We start from the raw sequence: 26,096 nt of genomic DNA on the forward strand, positions 1-26,096 counted from the left end.
TGCCTAAACAATTATACAAAATTTAAAATTAACACCCAGAAAGCTATGTTTTTTTTTACACCAATAATGAACTCACAGAAAGAGAAACTAAAAAAAAATCTCATTTACCGTTGCACCAAAAAAATGAAGATACCTAGGAATAAACTTAACTAAGGAGATTAAAGACCTGTACTCGAAAACTACAGGACATTGAAAAAAGAGATAGAGGAAGACATAAACAAATGGAATAATTTACTATGTTCATGGATTGGTAGAGTCAACATCATTAAAATGTCTATACTACCCAAAGCAATTAATAGATTCAATGCAATCCCCATTAAAATACCAATGGAATATTTCACAGACCTAGAACAAAAATTCATCTGGAATAAAAATAAGACCCCGAATAGCTATAGCAATCTTGAGAAAGAAGAACAAAGTAGGAGGGATCACAATACCAAATTTCAAGCTATATTACAAAGCCACTGTTTTGTACTGGCACAAGAACAGACATATAGACCAAAGGAACAGAGCAGAGAACCCAGAAATCGACCCAAGCTATTAAGCTCAATTAATATTTGACAAAGGAGACAAGAGCATACAATGGAGTCAAGACAGTCTCTTCAATAAATGGTGCTGGAATAATTGGACAGAGACATGCAAAAAAAGAGGAAACTAGACCACCAACTTACACCAACATAAAAATAAACTCAAAATGGATAAAGGACTTAAACCTAAGATAGGAAACCATAAAAATCTTAGAAGAATCTATAGACAGCAAAATATCAGACCTATGTCATAGCAATATCTTTACTGATACAGCTCCTAGGGCAATGGAAACTAAGGAGAAAATAAACAAATGAGACTACATCAAAATAAAAAGCTTCTGCCCAACAAAAGAAACCATCAACAAAACAACAAAAAAAACCCCACTGCATGGAAGAACATATACGCCAATGCTATTTCAGATAAGAGTTTAATCTCCAAAATTACAGGGAACTCATACAACTTAACAAAAGGAAGATAAACAATCCAATCAAAAAATGGGCAAAGGACCTAAATAGACACTTTTCGAAAGAGGACATACAGAAGGCCAAGAGATATATGAAAAAAACTCAAAGTCACTAACCATTGGAGAGATGCAAATCAAAATGAGATACTATCTCACACCTGTCAGAATGGCTACCATCAACAAATCAACAAATGACAAATGCTAGTGAGGATCTGGAGAAAAAGGAACCCTCGTGCACTGCTGGTATGAATGCAGACTGGTGCAGCCACTGTGGAAGACAATATGGGGTTTCCTCAAAAAGTTAAAAATGGAACTCCCATTTGGCCCAATAATCCCACTTCTGGGGATATATACCAAGAAATCAAAAACACCAATCAGAAAGGATATATGTACCCCTATGTTCATAGCAGCACAATTTACCATAGCTAAGATTTGGAAATAGCTTAAGTGCCCATCAGATGAGTGGATTAGAAAACAGTGGTACATCTACACAATGGAATACTAAGCTGCTATAAAAAAGAAAGAACTCTTAGTATTTACAATAGCATGGATGGACCTGGAGAGGACTATGCTAAGCAAAATAAGCCAGTCGGAGAAAGATAAGTATCACATGATCTCACTCATTTTTGGAATATAATGAACAACATAAACTGATGGCAAAAACAGATCCAGAGACAGAGAAGCATTGGACAGTCAAAAGTCAGAGGGAAGGTAGGGGAGGGTGGGGGTAAGGGGGAGACATCAACCAAAGGACTTCTATGCATGCATATAGGCATAACTAATGGACACGGAGACTGGTGGGGGAGCATGTGCTGGGGGGTGGGAGTGGCTGGGGAGGGGTCGATGGGGAAAAAAGGAGATATATGTAATACTTTAAACAATAAATAAAAAAATAAAATAAAAATAAACATTTTAATATTTGATCTATGTACATTATATGTCAATTTACTTTTTATGCTTATTTAGGCTTTAGGGTTTTTATTTTTCTTTTTTATTGAAAGTGCTAAAACAAATCTTAAAAAAATAAAATTCGTAAATAAATGAATGCTTTCTTTTCATGTAAAATCCAGAAGTCAGGATTCAACTTTATAATAATCAACACGTATTCCATAAGAACATATATCATCACCTCAATTAAAATTTACAAAATAAATTTGACATTTATTTTAGCAATAAAGTTGTTTTCCTTCTCTGAGACATCCATATACACTGTCTTCATGCACTGAAAAACATTTAGTCAGCCTCTCCCTACCTACAGTTGTGTGAGGTGCTCTGGGAAATACAGAGAAAAGAAAGATGCGGTTCCTAGCTGAGAACACATGCACTGATCTGTTTGGTGTATTTTTTTAATATGTTTTTATTGATTTCAGATTCCAGAGAGAGGAAGGGAGAATGATAGAGAAAAGAAACATCAATGATGAGAGAGAAACATTTATCTACTGCCTCCTACACACCCCCTACTGGGGATTGAGCCTGCAACCCGGGCATGTGCCCTGAACAGGACTAGAACCCTGACCTCCTGGTTCATGGGTTGATGCTCTACTACTGAGCAACACCAGCTGATTATACACTGATCTTAATAACTACTAAATCATAGTATAAGGATATGAATGATTAAATGCATGTAAAACAGGTAAAATTTAAGGTTAAGAATTTGCAGAGTAGGGGGAAAAGGGCATGTTAACCTCGGCGTCGGGAATAAAATGTGCAGGAGTTTACAGTATATCAGCATGGGGTAGCTAGAGAATAATGAAAAGGGAACACTGACCAGAGCAGAGCAGAGACGTTACCTGGGAGATAAGGCTGAATAGCCACGCTGCGAACAGCTTAGAACAAAGAATGAGCAGTTGAACTTTATCTTCTAGAAAACAGGGGGTTGCTGGATTTTCTGAAGAAAAATAGTATGATGAAATAAGTAAGACTGGGTTAGAAAAGAGAAAGAAGACAGTTATTCTCTCTTATGTTTTTCACTCTGCAGTATGTACTAGTCTTCTCACATCTCCCTCTCCCTCTCTATCTCCCTTCCTCCTCCCCTCCCTCTCTTTCCTCTCTCTCTTTTTACTACCCAGTACTTATTGGTCTTCTCACATATTATTTAATTCCTCATTCTATAGATGAAGAAACAAATTTGTAGGCATGAAATAACTTTCCCAAAGGCAACTGGTATGCAAATGCCAGAGATGGTATTCTATCCCATGTCTGTGTGACTTAATAGCTTCTCCTCCTAAACACTTTGCAATACTGCTTCCTGGTTATGAGACTACTGTAATATTTCATACATTTAAGGCAATGAACACTTTAACAACAGCATTGGTTATAAAAATGGAGAGTAGCCTTAGCCTGTGCTCAATGGTTAGAGCTTTGGCCCATGGACTGAGGGGTTGAGAGTTTCATTCTGGTCAAGGGCACATGACATACAGGGCAAGTGCAGGAGGCAACCAATCAATCTCTCTCTCTCTCTCTCTCTCTCTCTCTCTCTCTCTCTCTCTCTCTCTCTCATCTCTTCTTCTCAGTCCCTTCCACCACTCTTTCTAAAAATCAATAACAAAAATAATCTGGGGTGAGAATTAACAAAAAAGAAAAGAGAGAGTAAATGATGAGGTTGAAAAATGGGTTTCAGAAAAAGAATAGAATTTAGTGACACATTGGCTAAGAAGAAAGTGGTATATACTAATAAGTGGGGGCCCAGTATTAAGTTTTGGTGTTTAGAAAATGGTGGTAGAAATGAATAGTAAATATTTGTGAAATGGAATATTAATACTAAGGAGCATCAATCATGAACATGCTGTGTGTAAAGAGGGTGATGTATCTAACAAGGGAAATCAGCTTGTGAAGAGACTGGACCACAGATGCAGTGCTTTCTTCCATTCACCAATCATCCTCCCTTTATTTATTTCAAAATCAGATTTGTAAAGCATGACTTGTTTATATCTACAAGCTTCCCTTTCCTCATAATTTTCATCCAAAAATTTTGTAAGTCTAAAATTAAACCTATCTTTTCATTATCTTAACATGTTCTTTTTTTAAATCAAAGACAATTTTTTTAACATAATCCAGTGAACTATTCTCCTTTCCTTCTGTGGAAAATTTGACTATGACAACCCTTTCCTACTTTGTTTAAGAATATTCTCCCCATTTCCCCACTCTTTGACCCTTTATTTTCACAAAATCTATACTTTTTTTTTAAGAGGCAGCATAATATACTGGTTAAGAGTATGAATCTGAAGCTCTTGGCTATTTAAAATCCTAACTTCAAAATACCACTGAATCTGAATTACCTATGCAGTAATTCATAGGGAGGTTAGGAAGATTAAATGGGATAATATTTGTAAATGACTTATAACAATATTGGCACATTGTGAGCACTATATAAATGTTTGTTATTTTTTTTATAACTGCTTCTTTGCATATGTTATCTTTACTCCTTTCTTCAGACCCACCTGTTTTTACTTTTTTCTTTCAATTTTCCTTATCATTGCCCACTTCATAAATCACAGAGGGATAATGAATCATATCACTATTGAAGCATATCTAAGCAAATAAATTCATAAATATGTAAATTTTGGCATGACCTTTTATTCTAGCCTCTTCTGTATTGATGACTTATTCATAAGTCATATATATTAGCCACTTGGATAAACCACCACTACCTCAAATCTAACATAAATTAAATCAAACTCATGATTTTGTCTCCAGAACTAGAATTTTGAATCTCCTTTCTTGTCATTCCCACCAAATTTATAAAGTGAAGACAATCTTTGATATGTCTTCTCCTCAATCCCTCTACAAAATCAGTCATTAATATCTACATTTCAACTCTGATACAACTTTCAGTCCCCTCTTTTATCCCAGAAACCTGACACTGCCCCACTCCACACTTATTACCTCAAACCTGGATCACCAAGCTGATCTTCATTCCCCCCAGCAATCTTTATGCCAGTAAATCCTGCCTATTGAAACCAGATTAATTTCTGGACAGGACTGCTGCCACTTTCACAAAGTGCTTCTGTAGAAAATATCAGCCTAAAATTAACTTAACCTCTTGGTCATTTAACAGTAAAACCATGAACGGAGCATTGCCCCTTTCTTGCTACCAGTACAAAGCTATCAAGCATCTTGCCACATGTACATACAGATGAATGTGTTAGAATACGCAGCTACCTTCTGCTTTTTAAATCAACATTGTAAGACTATGGCATATATAAATATATATAAGTATATGACCATATACATTTTTGGTTAATCTCTTCCCATACTGCCTCTGCCCCGTCCCACTTCTGAGATTTATCAGTCTGTTCCATGCCTCTATGCCTCCATGCTGCTGGACCTATTGTGTCGGTCAGTTTGTTTTGGTCATTAGATTCCACAAATAAGTGACATCATGTGAATGGGTCTGTCTCTGTGTGGCTTATTTCACTTCGCATAATAAACTCCAGGTCCATTCATACTCTCTCAAAGGATAAGAGATATATATATTTTTTTTACAGTTGCATAGTTGTCCATTGCTATGGAACTTTATTGATGGTCCTCTATGTACTAGTAAAACAGACAAAGTCATTAGGTCCCCTGTATATGATCTGGTTTTGACTTGGCTTCCTCTATTTAGGATGTTGGCTGATATATACATTTTCTAGGTTGCCATAACTAATACCACAGACTGAGTGGTTTAAATAACAGAAATGCATGTTCTCATAGTTCTGGAGACTAGAAGTCCAACATGAAAATGTTGGGAAGTTTGGTTTTTCCTGAGGTCTCTCTCTCTCTGGCTTGCACATGATCATCTTCTTTCTGTGTCTTCACATGGTCTTCTCCCTGTCTCTGTCTGTGTCCAAATGTCCTCTGTGTGGTTGCATCCCTAGTGAGTCCCTCTTTTAGTATAAGGACACCAGTCATTTTGGATTAAGGCCCCATCCTTATAACCTTAATTATTCCTGTAAAGGCCTTATCCCCAAATGCAGTCACATTAAGAGTTAGGATTTCAATAGTTAAAATATGGGGGATCTATTTATTGTATGATGCCTTACTCCCATAGAGACTTCAGGCTTTAAGCTTGACTTGACTTTCTGAACAAGAGAAACTTTTTGAAAAATTTTATTTATTGTCTAAAGTTTTAGATATGTCTCGTTTTTCCCCAAATGACCCCCTCCTCCTTTCCCCAGGCATTCCCACCTCAGGCAAGCCCTCACTGCCCCAGTGTCTGTGTCCATTGGTTATGCTAATATGCATGCATACAAGTCCTTTGGTTGCTCTCTAACCGTCCCCCTCCCCTTCCCCTGCCATTTGTCTCTGGATCTATTTTTGTTCATCAAATTATGTTGATCATTATATCCCACATATGAGTGAGATCATGTGATATTTATCTTTCTCCTACTGGCTTATTTCACTTAGCATAATGCTCTCCAGGTCCATCCATGCTGTTGCAAATGGTAAAAGTTCTTTCTTTTTTATAGTGGCATAGTATTCCATTGTGTAGATATACCACAGTTTTTTAACCATCAACAAAACAACAAGAAAGCCCACTGCATGGAAGAACATATTTGCCAATGCTATTTCAGATAAGGATTTAATCTCCAAAATTTACAGGGAACTCATACAACTTAACAAAAGGAAGATAAACAATCCAATCAAAAAATGGGCAAAGAACCTAAATAGACACTTTTTGAAAGAGAACATATAGAAGGCCGAGAGACATATGAAAACATGGTCAAAGTCACTAATCATCAGAGAGATGCAAATCAAAATGACAATGCAGTACCATCTCACAGCTGTCAGAATGGCTATCATCAACAAATCAACAAACGACAAGTGCTGGCGAAGATGTGGGGTAAAGGAACCCTCATGCATTGCTGGTGGGAATGCAGACTGGTGCAGCCACTGTGGAAGACAGTCCACTGAGTATAGCATTTCCTCAAAAAGTTAAAAATGGAATTCTCATTTGACCCTGTGATCCCATTTCTAGGAATATATCCCAAGAAACCACAAACACCAATCAGAAAGGATAAATGCACCATGTTCACAGCAGCACAATTTACAATAGCTAAGATTTGGAAACAACTTAAGTGCCCATCAGCAGATGAAGGGAGAAACTTTTACAAATTTTTCCTGAGGGCAGCCTTGTCTTTCCTTCTTCCTTCTATTCTTTTTTCCCTCCTCTTGTAATTCTTTCTTCTTGTAGCCTCAGAGACTTTTATTCAATGATATTTGTGGAAAAACTAAACAAAAGTCTCTGTATACATTGAATTGTATAAGATATAGTAAGGGGCCTATAATATAAAATGCCATTTACAAACCAAATATTGAATATAAAAAATAAACACAAAGCTTAAGAAATTAGTCAATAAAACAAAAAGTTCTCTTCAGAAATGTAGGCACAATTAAAATTTCATATAAAATATTTTATTTAAAAACTGATTTATTATTCCTGTCTTCTCCACTTAGATTCTGAATACAGGTATCATCATTTCTTTTTACCAAAATTACAACTATCACAAGCCAAATAACATTGGTTATTACTTATTGATTGCTAATTTTTTTTTTTCCATCCAGATTTTTTACTATCTTGAACTTACTCTACTTTGCCTCCCGAAGTCGTAGGATGATTTTGTAAGTCCATTTGAGCTTGTACTAGCCAAATATAAAATAAACCATATCTGGATTTTCCTTCTTATTTTCCATCTATAATAAGTATTACTTTTAAAGAAAAATTTCATGTACAATCAATACTATTTTTAAATTGTCAAAATGGATCTCATTTTTCATGATTTATTATTACTAAATATCCACTCCATTGCATTCATATTACTTACTGCACAAATACACAGCATACATTTTTTGGGGAAAGCTATGTCAGTTTGTGTTCCAATGTCTTATATTTTAATTTTTAGGGCAGAGTGTGAAGAACACTTCTAAATAATCTAAAATAGTACCAGTGGCTAAACTGATTGATAGCTTGATGTCTACCAGACCCTGTTAAAAATGATTAGCATTGTCACACGTGTCTATCTGGAGGGGAAAGAAAAAGGTACAGAATCAATAGAATTATTGTTCCTTAAACACAAACAGGTATAGAGTTGGCAGTCCTGTCACTATCTCAATCAGTAATTGTACAGAATAAAGTTCCATGGTGTTTGTGGCAGGTTGTCAACTTGACTCACTTTATACACAGTTAGTAAAAGCCTCAAAGCAGCTTAAAATCAGGAAAATAGATGCTAAACGACCATGAACAGCTACTGAAATGGTGCTGTTAAGGAAAATAATTCTCATTATAATAAGTTATCTTAATTAAAGCTAAATGCTTGCTTATTATCTCATGAGCAGGAATTCAATTTCGGGGTAAACAAGAATAGCTGAGCGACCATGGATATCTGAAACAGTGATGAAAACATATCAGAAAGAAAGCACATTTATATTAGGCTGTGATTTAAATAAAAAGGTGTGTGTAGTGGGGTGAGGGAGGAGGTGGAGAGTGTTAGGAAACGATAAGTTCTATGTGAGGAGGTACTTTTTGAGAATAAGGTGGAGTCCAGATCACTCCTACTCTGTGTAGCCAAACAAATCTAGAATTCCCTTAAGGTAATCAAAAAGGAAATGCCCTAGAGCTAATAGGAGAGGGAGACTTGGCCATTAAAAAGTAGTCTCTTTTTTGCTTTACTACTAAAGGGGAGAAAGATCAATGCATAGGAAACAACAGTGAAAGAGCCCGAAAGCCTACAGGAATAGTAAATTAAGTGGATCTAGTGGAGAAAAGCAGGAAGACAATAACTGACAAGTAAAGATTGTGAATGCAGGTGTGCTGCTTTCTAGGAGCATCTCACGAATTTTGGGAAGGTTGTGTGATCTTTAACGGCCAGATTTAATCTGACAGGAAGGAAGCAAACAGATGATTACTACACATTCAGGGTGTCTGCTTTCTGTACCTATTAAAATTTTTTCATTATTGATTTGAGAGAGAGAAACATTGATTTGTTGTCCCACTTACTTATGTATTTAATGGTTGATTCTTACATGTGCCTTAACTAGGCCTCAAAACCGCAACCTTGGCACCTTGGCATATTGGGATGATGCCCTAACCAACTGAGCTACCCAGCCATGATCCCAACCCCAGTACATGTGAATGCATACACTCAACAACCCCCAACCCACCCTGGTACTTGTGTGCATGCACACACACATACACATATATACCTGGTGTCCTGGTATCTCTTCCATTCTCTAATATTGCAATATATCAAATGCATATTTGAGTTATTACATTGTGTGACTATCTTTCAATAATAAATTCCTATATTTGCTGTACGCACAGAGATGTAGATGTTACCTGCAGTGCGTTTGCTCTCAAAATCAGTGCCAGCAGTTACATGTATCCAAAGTATTATTAAGTGCTTTTTTTGCCCACTATTCATTACCAAAAATTGTTTTCTTTTCCAAAGGTTTCTTGAAGGCAAGAAAATAGAACTTTGGTAAGTACTAAGCAATTTGCCAGTAAGATGGATAATATTAGGTATCAATTAAATAAAAATAAAATAAATGTCCAGATAAATAATTTAATAATATTTACAAGTTGTAATTATCTCTCCAGTAGCAATTAAATTTGAAATCTCCCCAATGAAGGAAATTTCTAAAGTTGCTAAATAATTTTTCAATAATGTGTAGTAAATGAAGACACCTTATGATATTAGAAAATCAGCCATAGGTTTCAAACAGCCTTAGATTTCAAATGCAATAGAGGCATATTTGAACAGAGAACTTTCAGCAGATACTGAATTAGACCACACCTTATTTACAACCACATTTTCAAACCATGGCAGATATTCAATAGTTAAATGAAAGCAATATGCTGACTGTGAGCTATTCACAAAGGCCTAAATAAGAAATAAATATTTTAATATCATTTAAGGTAACAGTGAATAAGAATTAAATTCCATCCTAGATTACATTATTAAAATAATGTTTTAAACAAACTGCCACCTTGAGGGAAAGCTAAATTGTTTGGGAAAAGATGTAGATGCACTAAAATTGTTTATATGTTGGCTGCAAACAGAAGCTAAGAAAATCACTTCAGTAATATAGAATTCCCTATAAGAAAATCACTTTAAAATAGACTTTCAGCCCTAGCTGGTTTGGCTCTGTGGATAGAGGGTTGGCTCGTGGACGGAAGGGTCCCAGATTTGATTCTGGTCAAGAGCACATGCCGGGGTTTCAGGCTTCATTCCCAGCGGCGTGTGTGCACGAGGCAGCCAATCAGTGATTCTCTCTCATCGTTGATGTTTTTATCTCTCTCACCCTCTCCCTTCCTCTCCAAAATCAATAAAAAATATTAAAAAAATAAAATAGACTTTTATTTCAGCAAACATTAGGAAACTAACATTTATGTAGAACTTTCCTTTGCAAAACACAATTTACATGTAAACTTCATGATAAAATCTATAAGAATTTTTAATCCTCTTATTATATGTGAGGTAATCTAATATTCATCAAAGACATTGAATAAATGTGAATAAAATAATATTCCTAATTTGTTATAGATCTAAGATTTGAATTCAGGTTTTGAATTCAGTTTTTTGCCTAATGGCTAAATAAATGATATTTATTTCACGAGTTGTCCTCAGACTTTGTGATAATCAAAATAACTAATACATATTCTGTATTGCTATGTGTCCAACATGATTTCATGCATTTTATTTATTTACTAGAGGCCCAGTGCATGAAGTTCGTGCACGGGGGTGGGGGGGGTGTCCCTCAGCCTGGCCTTGTGCTCTCTCACAATCCGGGACTCCTTGAGTAGGATCCCTCGGCCTGGCCGTGATCAGGGCCTATCAGGGCTTTCCTTCCCCCAGCTGCCAGCAGCAGGTCCCACCCCCACCACTGCCACTGCTTGCCATCTGTGTGACACTGCCCCCCCTCTCCCCTGCCACGGGTCACCTCCTTCTGCGGGTGACAGGTGTGGGGTTTGATCGCTTGTCTGGCCTGGGCCTCCCTCTATGGGGTGATCGATCGCAGGAACCCCCAGATCGATCACCCAGCAGAGGGAGACCCTGCCCATCTGCTGCAGTGCTGCTGGCTGGGTAGCCTGGGCCTCCCTCTGTGGGGCGATCATGGGGCAATGGCAGGGCCCCCCAACCAATAGTATCACACCAGCCTTGGCTGTCCTGGTGCCAGTGCATGTCATTGTGTGGTCATCTGGAAGGTCATCCGGACAGTTGTTCTGCTGTTCGGTTGTTCAGTCAATTTGCATATTATGCTTTTATTATTATAGATTTATTTTTTAATCCTTATCCAAGGACACACTTAGAGAAAGGAAGGGAGAATGCGAGGGTGACATCGATGTGAGAGAGAAACATCGATCGGCTGCTCTCTGTCTGTGACCCGACCAGGGACTGAACCCAAAACCCAGGCATGTGCCCTGACCGGGAATCAAACTGGATGCACAGGATGCATCCCTTTGATGTGCCCTTTGATGCACAGGATGAAGCTCAACCAATTGAGCCACTCCAGTAGGACTTTTTCATGCATTTCAAGCATATTAACACATTTAATGTTTTCAACAAACCTAAGTGATATGTTAATATTATTATCTCCTGAGCTTAATGTGCCTAGGGTCATTCAGCTAATAAGTAAAGAGGTAAGATACAGACTATATTCTTGCTCTCAAAACTAATGCTCGTAACTGCACAGTGCCTTCTCATGACATTTTCATCACCACACTCTAAAGTAGTATGACAGGCCAGGCCAAAAACCACATCTGGCCTGCTGCCTGCTTTTTACATGAAGTTTTATGGGAGTCTAGCTATGCTCATTTGTTTATGTCATAAAGCTGCTTTCTTATTACAATTTGGTTGAGTTGTTATATATAGGCTAATATGCAGATTTGTCTCAATAAATATACTGTCAGCCCTCCAGATTTCTAGGTTTTGCATCTGTCGATTCAACCAACTGTAGATCGAAAACAGTGTTTTCCATTCATGGTTGGGAGCCTGAGACTGCAAAGAGCCATTTTACATAAGGGACTTGAGCACACCCAGATTTTGGTATCCCTTGTGGTCAATCCCCATAGATATTGAGGGATGACTATACTTTGGGAAAGGGTCAAAACTTAAACATGGATCTTAGAATGCATGAGGTCAGGGCCAGTGACTCCAGCATTGTTCAAGGGTCAACTATAGATCTATTTGTTTCAACGTGTTGGCTGTAAATATAATTTGAGTCATTTTGTTTTTTTATTAATAACGAGTCCCCTCTGAATAGTCCACTTTCACTTTAAAAAGAACAGTATCAGAAAATAATCTACTTAAAACTATATTTGAAATAGTAAAGATCTTTACTTCTATTAGTAAATGTATGCTAAAATAAAGTCTATAGTTCAGTCACGCTTTCATTTTCGTCAAGGTTAAAGTGAAAGAGTTAAAGAATCACTGCCTTCCATCTCAATGAGTCCCTAGATGCTGAAACACTTCTCATCTGTAAACATGAGAAAACTTTAAGGTTTATATCACTTTTAAGCAACTGCATTATGCTATCTAAATCTGTACCACCATGTTTTATATACCCAGTGATTAAAATAGGCATTTTCACTGTAGCTAAATATTGCTTTGATTCTGATTTTCAAACAGAAACAAAAAACATTCCAGTCAAAATGTGTCTCAGAGGAACACAATTGCAGGCTTTTCACAGTACCATTTGCTCAATGGCTCTCTGCTGCCTGTCCCCCTCCCCTGCCAGAAGTGCCTAACACTCTAAGTATCCCCTGGAGAGCCAGTAGGGTGCCATCTGCTGTATATCCGCTGCGCTGCAGCCTGAAATCCTCAATGCCAAATTTAGCTCATATAATTACATAACAGTATGTGAGTGGTATTAAACCGACACACTAATGCCGGATTCATGAAGCAAATTGAAAGTCAGGCATGCATAGCAAACCATTTAGTGGTTATTTGATTAATTATTGAATATGGTTATAACACAAATAACCACAGCATTCAGGTACAATGCGAGTAGCATTTATAGTTAATACGGTGGGTTGCAGTTTTGTTTTTAATCTACACTAATAAAAGAGAAAAATGGTAATTGGCGTACGATGATACCCTTTTCATTGGCTAATCAGGGCTATATGCAAATTAACTGCCAACTATGATTGGCAGTTAACTGCCAACTAAGATTGGCAGTTAACTGCCAACAAGATGGCGGTTAATTTGTATATGTAGGCACAATGCAGGGAGTCGAAAGGGAAAGCAGGAAGAAGCCCCCTGCCACTGACAGTGATCGGAAACCCAGGGGGGAGCTAAGAGCTGGGGGGCAGGGCAAAGGCGGCCCTGGGGCCGCCTTTGCCCTGCCCCCCAGCCATGATCGGAGAATCAGGCGCCTTTGCCACCCTGGACAGTGATAGCAGGAAGTAGGGGTGGAGCCAGCGATGGGAGCTGGGCACGGTCGAAGCTGGCAGTCCCAGGAGCTAGGGGTCCCTTGCCTGGGCCTAAAGCGGAGCCCACGATCGCGGCGCCCCCCACTGCCACTGCAGGTCCCCGCTGCCCGGGCCGGACGCCTAGGCCAGAGGCGTTAGGCCTGGGCAGGGGCGGAGCCTGCAACCGCGGGGAGCTGGGGGTCCCCTGCCCAGGCCTGACACCTCTGCCGGAGGCCTCAGGCCTGGTCAAGGGGCCGATCCGGTGATTGGTGATCGGAGGGTGATGAGGGTCAACTCCTCGGGCTGAGGCATCAGGCCTGGGCGGGGGGCCGAGCCGGGGATTGGGGGGATATGATGGTCCCCTTGCCCAGGCCTGAAGCCTGGGTCAGAGGCGTCAGGCTTGGGCGGGGGGTGGAGCAAGTGATCAGAGGGAGATGGGGGTCCCCTGCCCAGGCATGATTCCTGGGCCAGAGGTCTCAGGCCTGGGCGGGGGCCAGAGCCAGTGATCGGGGGGAGATGGGGGCCCCCTGTCCAAGCCTGACACCTCTGGCGGAGGCGTCAGGTCTGGGCAAGGGGCTGATCAGGTGATCAGAGGGTGATGGGGGTCTACGTCTCTGGCTGAGGCCTCAGGCCTGGGCTGGGGGCAGAACCAGTGATGGGGGGAAATGAGGGTCCCCTGCCCAGGCCTGACACCTCTGTCAGAGGAGTCAGGCCTGGGCAAGGGGCCGATCCTGCGATTGGAGGGTGATGGGGGTCAACGCCTGAGGGCTCCCAGTATGTGAGAGGGGGCAGGCTGGGCTGAGGGACACTCTCCCCACCACACACACACCCAGTGCACGAATTTTGTGCACCGGGCCTCTAGTAAGCAATAAAATAACACACATAACTAGCAGATAACATAAACACGCTGACCAAGAAAGATTTTTCTGACTGATAGGCATATGCTTCCTCATGGTGACCCCACTCCATTTTTATTTCAACATCAAATAAACATCAGAAAATATCCTGACAGCAAAGAAGTAGCCGAAATATTTCTGAAGCTTTCATAGTAAGAGAGATGCAGAGGAAAACAAAATATTCCTTGTGGGAAGTGGTGATATATGAATGTAAGGCATTCTATTAAACTAATATACTATACCCTGCTGGGAGAGTAATTTAGTATACACTTTTGAAAAACCTTGATCATATCTAGTAGTTTTGAACATGCACTCTACCACTTCTGGAAGATACCAGATTTTCTTGAAGAAATTCAGCACCTTGCAACAAAGTCACATGCACCAAGTGAGAGCTGAAATTCAAGTTGAGCAGTCTGTTCTAATATAGACTACCATATCCTGATCACTATGCTAGATTGACTTTGCAGTGTAAGTAAAAACCTTAAGTAATATAAATAATATTTTAAAAGAAAAAGAATACCTCAGTGTAGTGGGTTCCCTTATGTAAAATGAACTTTTGGTTATCATTGTGAATGAACCTAATAAAATCTATAGTATCTTTCCAAAACTAAATGTTTTACTTTAAAAGATATTTTAAAAATTCTTTTGAGACATGTATTATTCATTTGCATATCCTTAAAATGCATAGACCAAGGCCTTGTAAAGAAATGAATTAATGCTATGACAACTTAGAACCACCTAGAAATGGTTACTATTTCTATTCTAGGCCTTGGTTTATAAATGAACACTTTGACTAGGTTATCTTACATATCGAAATTCATAAAGCCCAGGGAATATGCTATGGGGTTGATTGATGTATGATTGCAAATCTTTTATTATCGTGCTTACACCTCAGCACCATGTCTTAACTTGGCTTTTTTAGAGTAATATTTCTCTTACCTTCTTGACACTACACCCTTAGCGTTCTTCTCATCTCACTGGATTCTCTTTTTCCTGCATATCTGATCATTGAACATTGGATTATCTCACCTTGGTTTTAGATACAAGTTATTTCGTTCATAGGTTCAAACAGAATATATTTAATTATAAATAATCAACCCTGATCTTTCTGGGTTTGCAGAGACATTAATTCAAATTTCTACTCCACACACACACTTGCATGCTAAGTAAGCGCCTTAGCCTTAACCTGGCCGAAACGAACTCTAGTTTCCTCCCTGCTTCACATAGGCTGCTCCTTTCCTAGTGTTCCCGGTCTCAGAAAATGGCAACCACATCTGCCCATTGCTTAAACTGCAGCTCTCAGTTACCTTTTTTCTTTCTTTCTTTTTCTGTCACCCAGTTTCCAATTCACCAGCAAGTACTGTTGACATTACTTACAAAACATGTCACACATCTTTTCCTTTTTCTCTCTTTTAACTGCTGCTATCATGGTTACCATCATTTCTCACTTGGAAAACCATTTGTATACTGTAAACAGGAAATTTAATTGACATGTAGTAGTTCTTTTGCCAAAGAATACCAGGTCAAACGTGCTGCCACAACTGAAAGTCCAGAAAAGCATGAGTGGCAAAAATACTTCTACTTTTAGTTTCAGCCAGTGTAGCCTTTATTAACAATTAATGCTGAATTATTCAATAACTACAAGATTTTGTCATATTAAAGAAAATTTACTGGTACATTTCCAAGTGTTTGAGAAATCTCAAATATCACCCACCTCACTCAACACAGTAATAATCACACAAACAAAATCATTGCAGTAGCTCATTACATGGGTCCTTACCACACACTCCCACTGTGAAAACCTCTTATATGCACTTTATTGTTTAATTGTCCAATTAACCCTATGAGATAGTAATATTGACTATGATGAAATAGACTCAAAAACCTTAATCAACTTGTGGCAGCTAGTAAGTGGTAGAAGTGAGAATCACATCTAAATCTTCATCATTCCAAACACTTGCGATTTGTGTTACTCTAATATACTTCCTCTCATGGGACTCCATGAGTGAAATGGGGCTGGGTTTAGGAAAGAATTTTTCTCTGACTTCTCTCATCTCTCCCAGAGCACTGTTGAAAGTTAAGGTTGCTTACATAGTAAAAGAGTCATTGATTATACTCCCTTCCCTTGCTATCTACTCTCAAGATCAGTTCTATTCCCTCACAAAGAGCCAGGCTGTATGTAGGCAGAATATTCTTATTCAAAAACCTACTCATTCTCAGTAAATATAAGGCCACAAGTTTCTTCAGAGTGTATGCAATGGGACCCATTATCATATATGAAGACAATGGTGCACAGTTAAATTTTTTTTAACTTTTTCTAAAAATGGGGGGGAGGGGAAAGCTCTAACAACAATTTGTAAGAATTCACACCACCATCCTAACTTGGTCTGCATGATAAACGGTCAGAGTTCATTTACTAGTACAGGTCTCTCAGGGGAAGAACAAAAATTCCACAGAATGACACCATTAACAGTGATGCTATCAGTTATGTAATGATATCCCACGTGCTGTTATGTTAAGCGTATAATTTGATGAGCTTTATTAAAAATGGAAACCTATGCAACCACAACACCAATCCAGATATACACATTTTTACGAACTTAGAAATTAATTTAGAATATGCAGAGCTAGTCTGAAAGATGAAAAGTGCTGCAGAGTACTGAGTTCAGTCAGAAAGTGCATTTAGCTCTTGCTGGTTTGGCTCAGTGGATAGAGCATCGGCCTGTGGACTGAAGGGTTCCAAGTTTGATTCCAGTCTGAGTTGCTGGCTTGAGCCCCAGTAGGGGGCATGCAGGAGGCAGCAGATCAGTGATTCTCTCTCATCATTAATGTTTGTATCACTCTCTCCCTCTCCCATCTTCTCTGAAATCAATAAATATTTTTTTAAAGTGCCTTAATTGAGGTTTAAGGATATGTCTCACAAATACTCTCAACAGACAATTAAAATTATAAAATCTTAAAGGGTTGTCTCTCAGCTATTTCAAGTTAAGAAGGACTTATCTTGAAAATATGGGTGTGTATGGCTTTTGTCTGATAGAGTGAATTCCTATATGGCTTTTGTCTGATAGAGTGAATTCCTGATAAGGTTGAGAGATCCCAAAATAATTTAAGTGAATTAGATTTAGAGAAACACGCTGTACTTTAGACTTAAGTGGAAAAAGAAGTTACAAAATTAAAAGAGGCCTTTAGAGTATGCCTATGAGCACAAATAAGGATGAGAAAACTATTCAGCTGTAATCATGTGCTAAGTTTACATGAAAATAAAGAATGACTAGGAGGGTAGAACCTTGAGTACAGAGGCAGGAATTAAAAGCCATGGAGAATTATTCTCAGGCTTTAAGTCCTAATCAAGAAACTGCTAACCTATGAATTAATTCAGTCTTCAAATGAAGGACTGTACTTGAGTCACTGTACTTAAGCCTCATCTACATCTGCACATGATTTACATGGTAAAATTCTGTACTTTCAGCTGATGCTGTAATGCAGAGGCGGGGACTATCCAGCCCATGGGCCATATAAGGCCCAAGAAATCATTTGGTCTGGCCCTGCCAAGGCATTAGGGGTGAGTTCATTAAATGTCTGACCAAATATAGAAGGCTAATTTTTAAGTTGATAATTTTGTATGGCCCATGAATGACGATGATGATATATATATATATATATATATATATATATATATATATATATATATATATATTCTCCAAATGGCCCTTGTAGAAAAAAGGTCCCCCACCCCCCTGGGAATGGAATGATTCTTTGGGTGGCATTAGGAGAGGGTGAGTATACCTTGCATTGTGAGAGATGCATCATTGGGGGCTAGAGAGTAGAATGTGGAAGCCAGCTTCCAGATGTTCTACAATGTTCCCCACCTCCTGGTAGCCAAATCTCTGTAAAGTGCCTCCCCTGCTGAATCAAGGTTGCTGTTGTCACCAATAAATAAATTTGACAAAAGTGATGTTATGTTACTTCTGAGACTAGGTTATAAAAGAACAGCACAAACTAAAAGGAAACAACAGAAACTAGCTCTGTACAGTAGACATCCTCTTTTTTTATAGATAACGGAATCACATTTAAAAACATTAACAAAAGAAGAAAAAATGTCTCTTCTGCTATAGTCACTTCTTTTATCATGAATAGTAAAGAATAAAGTAACAGTAGAATTTCTGTGGGGCCAAAGTCAGTTTGTTTTTGTTATTGTTTGTTTTTAAATAAAGGAGCTGATGTTTGGGGTTGTAGGGAATACTTCTATGCATTTTAATAATAGCAACTGATCTTCAAAGAAGGGGAAGGGCAAATTAGGAGTATGAGATTCCATTCAGATTATTCACATTTGACTCACCTTAAAATTAAAATCTGAGATGTCACCTGAGCTCCATTAGGAAAAATTTCCAATAAGAGCATTTTCTAGCAGGATATATTAAACTCATTAATCACCTTTTTATCTTAAAAATCAAATAACTGAGTTCTGCAGTTAAAAAATAATCTGTATACAAAAGTCAGACTACTATGGATCATAAAAAATAAGTTCATCGTCCATGGTCACAGACAACACTGTGGTAAAAACCAGGTGAGGAGTGGACGCAGAACTGAGAGGAGCTGGGCTAAGGGAGGGGGAAATGGGGAGGGGACATCTATAATAGTGTCAACAATAAAAAATAAATTTAAAAAGATAAGTTCACAAAATAGGAATAAACATTATTGTTCTATATTAAAAAGTATTGTTAATGTAAAATGGATAGTTGGTATTAAACTCAAACATAGTAATGAAATGTGAATTGCCATTTGAAAATTTCTGGTTTAAATAAAAAAAACATTTCAATAAACCATTTCCTTTAAAGACATCTATTATGAACATCTTATTACTACGACACTTGACTATGCTGACCGCAATATTTCTTTTCTTGTTGACCATAAAGAATTTAAGACTCCCTGCTCACTGAAGAGGCTTAATAAATAGATGTAATTATTGCTCATTGTACATCAGTTTCAAAAATCAATTCTCTTCAGTTTCTTCAAACACTGTTTCATGAAGAATAACAGACAAGTATAAAATGGATAAAAGTATAAAAACAACCTCAACATATTCTGAACATTGACTTTACGGTGAATATCACTAAATAGCTTTAAACTATAAAATTAAGTACCCTAAGAAAGCCTCGTGACTCTCCCAGATGACAACTCTTCTACTCCCCTTTATTTGCATGAATTTTCTAAATTAAAATATGTGACCAAAGAGAGAAGTAAGAAGCTGAATAGTTGAATGTTACTGACTTTGAGATTAATATCTTAAAGATTAATATCTTTTAATACTACCGCCATTATTAAGTTTGCCATGTTCAAAGAGGTTCAGGTTATACGTTAAGCCAAATGTCAGAGAGATTCCACAAGTGCAGCAAATGCTTATATTGTCAATACAGAAACAATATTCATTCAGAGAGCAGTGTGTTGGTAAATATTTTACAAAACGCTCACCAAAAATTAAAAGCACTAATTTACAGTGTTTGCCGACTTCTGTGGCATAATACTTCTATTTGGCTGATTTCATGCTACCAAAATGACCTAAATGAATCTACAATTGGGAAATATGCACCATAGCTATTATATAGGATTTCTACAAATAAATCCAATAGATATAAATAAGCTCACAAGTATAGTCAACAGTAAAATATAGTACAATAACTAGAAAATGAGTTTTGAGTTTTGATTATGCTGTTAAAAATATAATTTCTTTTGTTACACATGTAGGTAATTTAATTTTTTATGCCTGTGCTTAACCACCAGCTCTTAAACTTCCTGAAATGCTAACAGCAATCCAGTATCAGCACAGCATTCCTACATCCTACTGCATATATCGTAAGACCACCCAGCTACATAGTCACAGGTATGGGACATAGAGATTTCCAATTTTTGCTTCAAGGGCTGAAAAGAACACATGACTGAATGTCCTCAATAATCTGTGGAAATCATTTTCATTAAATATCCTTCTCTCTTCCTGATTCCATTCTGGCCTCTAGTGGTAGCTGCTAGCATTCTTATTATTATCAGTGCTAGAAAAGCAATTATCAATGATCATCATTGTAAAGTTAACCACAATATGATTAATTTCTCTTTTCAAACTATTTATTAGTACTTCCTATCAATAAAGAGAAACAAGTGAATGATCATGGGATATAACAAAAATCCACTGAATTTGAAGTCAGAAATCTCAGACTGTCGTCTTGAATTTGAATGTATATATTTTAAAAAATCCCTCAAAGAAAATAATTGGAGTAATTATAAAAATAAAACCATAAGACACTTGATTCTAAAGCATAGCTGACTCCTGGACAGAAAGGTGAAAGAATGCATTATGCATTTTCCTGAGCAGTTTATCATCTAAATGAGCATAAGCTGTGGGAAGGCAACTATATTCAACAGGATAAAATCAAAGATTCAGATTACATTTTACCAGACTGATTTTCATTGCAACTAAATGACTAAATTGTCATTGTTATACTAGAGGCCTGGTGCATGAATTAGTGCACAGGTGGGGTCCAGCCAGCCTGCCCTGATGGGGACTGATCCAACCAAGCCAGCAGGGGGAAGGGGCCACAGGAGGTTGGCCAGCTGGTGCCGCCCCCGATGAGGCCAGGGCAGCTGGGGGAAGGGCCACACCCTGATCGGACCAGTTAGTGGACCTCAGTGTGTGTCAAAGTGACCGGTCGTTCTGGCGTTCTGGTCACTTGGCTTTTATATATATATAGATAAATAAAGCCTCAGTATGTTCAAAGTGAAATTCACTTAATGTGTCTCATTTAGCTTTATCATAGCATATAAGCATAGCAGCTGATGCCTATTTCTCTTTACTTGGTATCAATTACTTTTTTAAATTCCTTCACAGAATATTAAAATTTTAGAGCTGATGAGTATGTCTAGAGCAGAACTTCAAACACTTGATCCCTGCCCTGTGTAATGCAATTAATTTGTTACAGAAGTGGGGACTAACCAGGTCTGTCTGTATACTAGCACCAAAAGACATTACTCTTAGAGTAAACCATTACCTCTTGAAGAACTCTCTTCATCTTTAACAATAGTGTCTTGACAGCTGTGCAGTCCTGTAACATCAGTCTGAAGGGCAGAGAATCTATGCCTCCATTTTCTTCCACACCTTGCAGGGGCCAGTCTGCAGATGGACTACTGGGCATTCGGCTAATATGTGAACACCTGCCTTCCTGATCACTGTCTTTTGTTAACTTCAGTGAAAGGTTCCTAATAAGAAAAATAATAAACAACAATTACAATGTAGCATATTCACAGCAGTATTTTCCAAGTTGTCCATCAATGTCAACAGTGAGCCAGAAAATATGTCCTTGTGACCCTCACATGCCCTCCTATTAGTCTTTGAGAATCCTGAGACTTTTTGTGAAAATTATGAAATGAGCCAATTGAATATTTAGTGGTGTGAGAGTGAATGAAGGAAATCTCTTTTTTAATTAAGTTAGGGAGGCCAGAAGGAGGCGCTCTCACACACTACCACTCCATGTCAATTGCACACCTCAACAGGAAGAAGCCTCAATCACAGACCCCTACAGGAAGAAAGGTACATTGTATTCCCATCAGGAAGTGTCTCAACTGCTGCAGCAGCAGGAAGGAAGAGTTCTCCTGGCCCAGCCACAAGCCCAGGGGTTGGGGAACCTCACAACTCAGCCAACTGGAAACCATTACCTCCCTGAACTCTCACTTTCTTCCATTGAAAGCACCCCCTGAGTTTCCTTCTTTTCTTTTTTCTTTTTTTTTTTTATACAGTAATGTCCCTCTCCTTTTCTGCTGGATTGCCTATAGTTTTGGTTAGAGAATGCTTGTCCCAAATTGCAATTTGCTGTTTTCCTGAATAAGCCCACTTTTTTGTTGGTAAAATAACTGGCTGTTCTATTTTTAAGGTCAACAATGGTAAGATTCACTGACAATCACCATAAAAAGTGATTTTCCCCCAGGTTAGAATTTCATCCTAACAGTGTGTTTATACTTGTTAAACTCTTTTAAAAATATGGAAAGTCAACAGAAATCTCTGAAAGAGAAATTTCTTACAAAGGTGTTCTGAAAATAGTTTAAAAATTAATTGGAAAGTTAATCCAATACATTTTTATATATTATTTATCAAATTATATGACAAATTAGTTACTTAAATTGGAAAAAATATAACAACAAAACTTGCCTTGGAACTTGCCACCAAGGTCAGGCAAGGATGCAAATAAGAAACTATATCCTCAGCTAATTTTATTCAAATTTCATTATTTATAAATAGTGTGATTTAATTTATAAATTATTGAATAGTTAACAAAGAAAAACACACTTTTGGATCACACTAAAATGTTTACTTGTCTTCATAGGTACATTCATTGGTTACAATAATATTACTATCCCCATTATCTATCTATATATAAAAGCCTAAGTGACCATTACAACCAAACAACCGGTCGCTATGACATGCACTGACCACCCGGGAGCAGACACTCAACGCAGGAGCTGCCCCCTGGTGGTCAGTGTGCTCCCAAAGCCAACCTCCTGTGTCTGGCCAAACTCCTGTGGCTTTCCCCACCAGCCGGTCAACCTCCCGCTGTCCCACCCCGAGCCAGTCGGCCAACCTCCCGTGATCCCTCCCCCTGGCAGATCACCAACCAACCAGGCCGAGGGACCCCACCTGTGCACAAATTCATGCACCGGGCCTCTAGTCCTATATAATAAAAGGCTAATATGCAAATTGTCCCTACAGGCAGGAGTTCAACTGACCGGGAGTTAGACATACTCTGACCACTAGGGGCAGTGCAGAACATGACGGGCATTGGTGATGCGGTGCTAACAGCCAGTGGCAGTGAAGGCGCTGCCAGCCACAATGGGCCCTGATGACAGCGGGATTGTGTCGGGCCAAGGCAGGTGTGAAGGGAGGCCCCTGCTGGGGCAAATTTTGTGCACTGGGCCTGCAGTATATATATAATGAAATAATTTTTTAAAAAGTCATAGCTAACATTTTTTGATAGCTGACTGTGGGCCAAGTATTGTGCTATCCATTTCATGTGTGTTAATTCAATAAAGCCCAAGAGGTAGATAAAATGAACATTTTCACTTTACATATGAGGAAACTAAGGCTCACATAAATAACTTTGCTCAGAGTTAAAGAGCTACTAACAGATAGACCTGGATGACCCAACATAAGCACTCTTGCACGATAAGATTTTTTTTCATACTAACCACATAATGTGCTAATATATACAGGGTATCCCCCCAAAACAGTACACACACTTTAACAGTTGATTGCTCAATTCTGAAAAATGAAATGTATTTTAATAAGCATTGCGTTTCTAATTATTCAAAGTGTGTATATACATTTTGGGGGGACACCCTACATATAATAATGCTTAATGTATCTCAGTTTTGTAAGGACTTTATATATGTTAAACCACTTAATACTTATAGCAACCTTTTGAGATAGATAATATTATAATCCCCATTTCATAGTTGAAGGATTTAAGTCTCAGAGACGTTAAGCAACATACTGATGGTCACATAGCATAAAAGGGACAGAGCTGAGATCTGAATGCAGGCAGTTCACTCAAATTCTAAATTACTACATAATTCTGCATCTCATGTGAAAAAAGCAAGCAAATAAACAAAATCAAAAATGAAAAAACAAAAACATGCCTATAGTTATACAAAGAATTTTTATATTTTTTCACTCTTAAACTATATTTTACCTGATATATCTGATTCATTTCAATTATACACAATCATTATTAAATATCTGTATTTTATTTTAGTATATTCTATACTATTTTCTCTAAGACCAATAAGAAGAATATAAAAATTAGAAGTCACATTATGTGTAATAGTATTTTAGTTACAGTGAAATTATCAAAAATTTATGAGGTTTACATCATGAACTAGTATGGTATCTGAAACATATTAGGCTGACTCAGTAAATAATTATACATTAAAGATGAATTAACAAATACAATAATGAGTGACTGAATAAAAAAATCTTTGTAATAATCTATACATACAACTCTCATTTGTACATTTAATTTTTTTCTGTAAGGTGAACTGTTATGTATTATAGAACTGCATCCCATAGTTCAAAATTTCTCACCATCTTACAAAAAAATAGTTAACATGTTATGATTTCTTTTATTTGGATTGATGTTTCTTTGAAATGTTTATCCAATCGTGAATCTAAATATCAGTGAAGACTGACAAAGCTTTCAGAAACGGTACTAGCTGACTAGTTTCAGGAATTTACTGAGGTTTTGAGAATTAGAATTTAGCATTTATAAATCTAAAGGTCTCTGCCAATGTCAGTTAAGAATGGGCTACATATAGCAATGTATTCAGGCGATAAAATTTGCCATTTGTTTTGTACTTAAAAATTTTAGATCTATTCTTGATTCCAACAAGACAGAATGATGGCATATTTTCAAAATGATGGGCAACATCTACATTGTGTCCTTATATCCAGCACGGCAACAGTCGTTGAAGTTTCAGGGATTAATAGGAATGGATCACTGAACTCCAGAGGTACACCAGAATTATTAATTTCTTATCAGTTGATACCAAAAAATATAACAAATAATATTCTTTCACGTGAAATTTTCTTATCTCGAAACATTTTATTTCTACATGAAAAAGAGTTGGCAACAAGATCACAGTAGTCCAATCCATTCTTACTTAGGCTGAGGCAGTAAACTGGGCTGTTAAACAGGGATGCTATTGAGTTGCATTGGCCAGCGGGGCCATCTTATTCTTTGTATGGTCAGTGTTTTTCTGATTGATTAATGCCTGGGGTTTACAGTTGTTAAATATTTTGAACATTGATATTTTTAAAAATAGATTTTTATTGGGCCAAATTACCCAAGTGATAAATTCACCTAAAAATAAAAACAAAAAACAAAAAACTAAAAAAAAGGTCCAGCCCTGTAGTTGACAGGAAAAGTAGAAACGTATTTCATGTGGAGCCATGGTTTCCTCTAGCAAAGACAACCCTTATAAGCCCAGAGGGTAGAGCTAGGTTCAGATGCGTTCTTGCTCCTGTTTAGCAGAATTCACCAGATAATACATTTATACACTTTGGGATATATTGCTCTCTTTGCCAATTCTCTGAATTGTTACAGTTTCAGGAAACTGAACAAATGTTCTTTATATTGAAAAAGAGAGTCCCTTATCTTGGCAAAAACAAAACAAAACAAAACAAAAAAAAGATACTGAGGCCTAAAACAGTGGTTCATTAATCATCATAACTACTGCAAATAAAAACAATGTAATTGCCACTGAGCTCATTTATATACAGTTCACCCTCTGTTTTAACTCCATGAATCTTCGGTAGAATTGTTCAGTGATATTTACACTTGTTTCCTTGCTTATGATGCTGACCAAGTCTTTAAAATTCTGTAACATTTAGATAACGTCAAATTGAGACTTATGGGTCTTTCTCAGTCCATAAGTACAAAATGACAAAAGTTTTGAGTAAGATTAAAAGCAAAACTCATAAACACTACATTAAATGTATTCTTGAAAGTTTCAACTTGGAGAAACTTGAGAATTTGAGCCATAAAACATCTAAATTACATGACTATGGTGAATTGGCTCTATACCTTTGTCACTATCCTTTGTGTGAAGGGAATTTTCTACCAAGCTATTTCTAAAAGTTCTGCTGCAGTTCTATTTTTCAGACAAGTAAATAATTGTATATTGAAGTTGAATAAACAGTCAAGTTTACATAGAGTAATTAATAGGAAAGAATATAAAAGAGAATTTTCATATTTTTCCTCATTTAGTTATTGCTATCACT

The 26,096-nt window shown here is 37.6% G+C and overlaps 1 protein-coding gene across 2 annotated transcripts in view; it reads right to left on the reverse strand.

Moving 5' to 3' along the window:
- The window catches only part of CCSER1 (coiled-coil serine rich protein 1), a 942,549-nt gene that overhangs the window by 480,785 nt on the left and 435,668 nt on the right, over positions 1-26,096 (reverse strand). For both annotated transcript variants that reach the window (XM_081109402.1, XM_081109401.1), the window contains exon 6: positions 21,319-21,526. In XM_081109402.1, coding sequence (XP_080965528.1) covers positions 21,319-21,526 — 208 coding nt within the window. The remainder of the gene's footprint in view (positions 1-21,318; positions 21,527-26,096) is intronic.

The sequence above is a fragment of the Myotis nattereri genome (genome assembly GCF_964212035.1).
Source record: "Myotis nattereri genome assembly, chromosome: 1".
Lineage (NCBI taxonomy): Eukaryota > Metazoa > Chordata > Mammalia > Chiroptera > Vespertilionidae > Myotis > Myotis nattereri.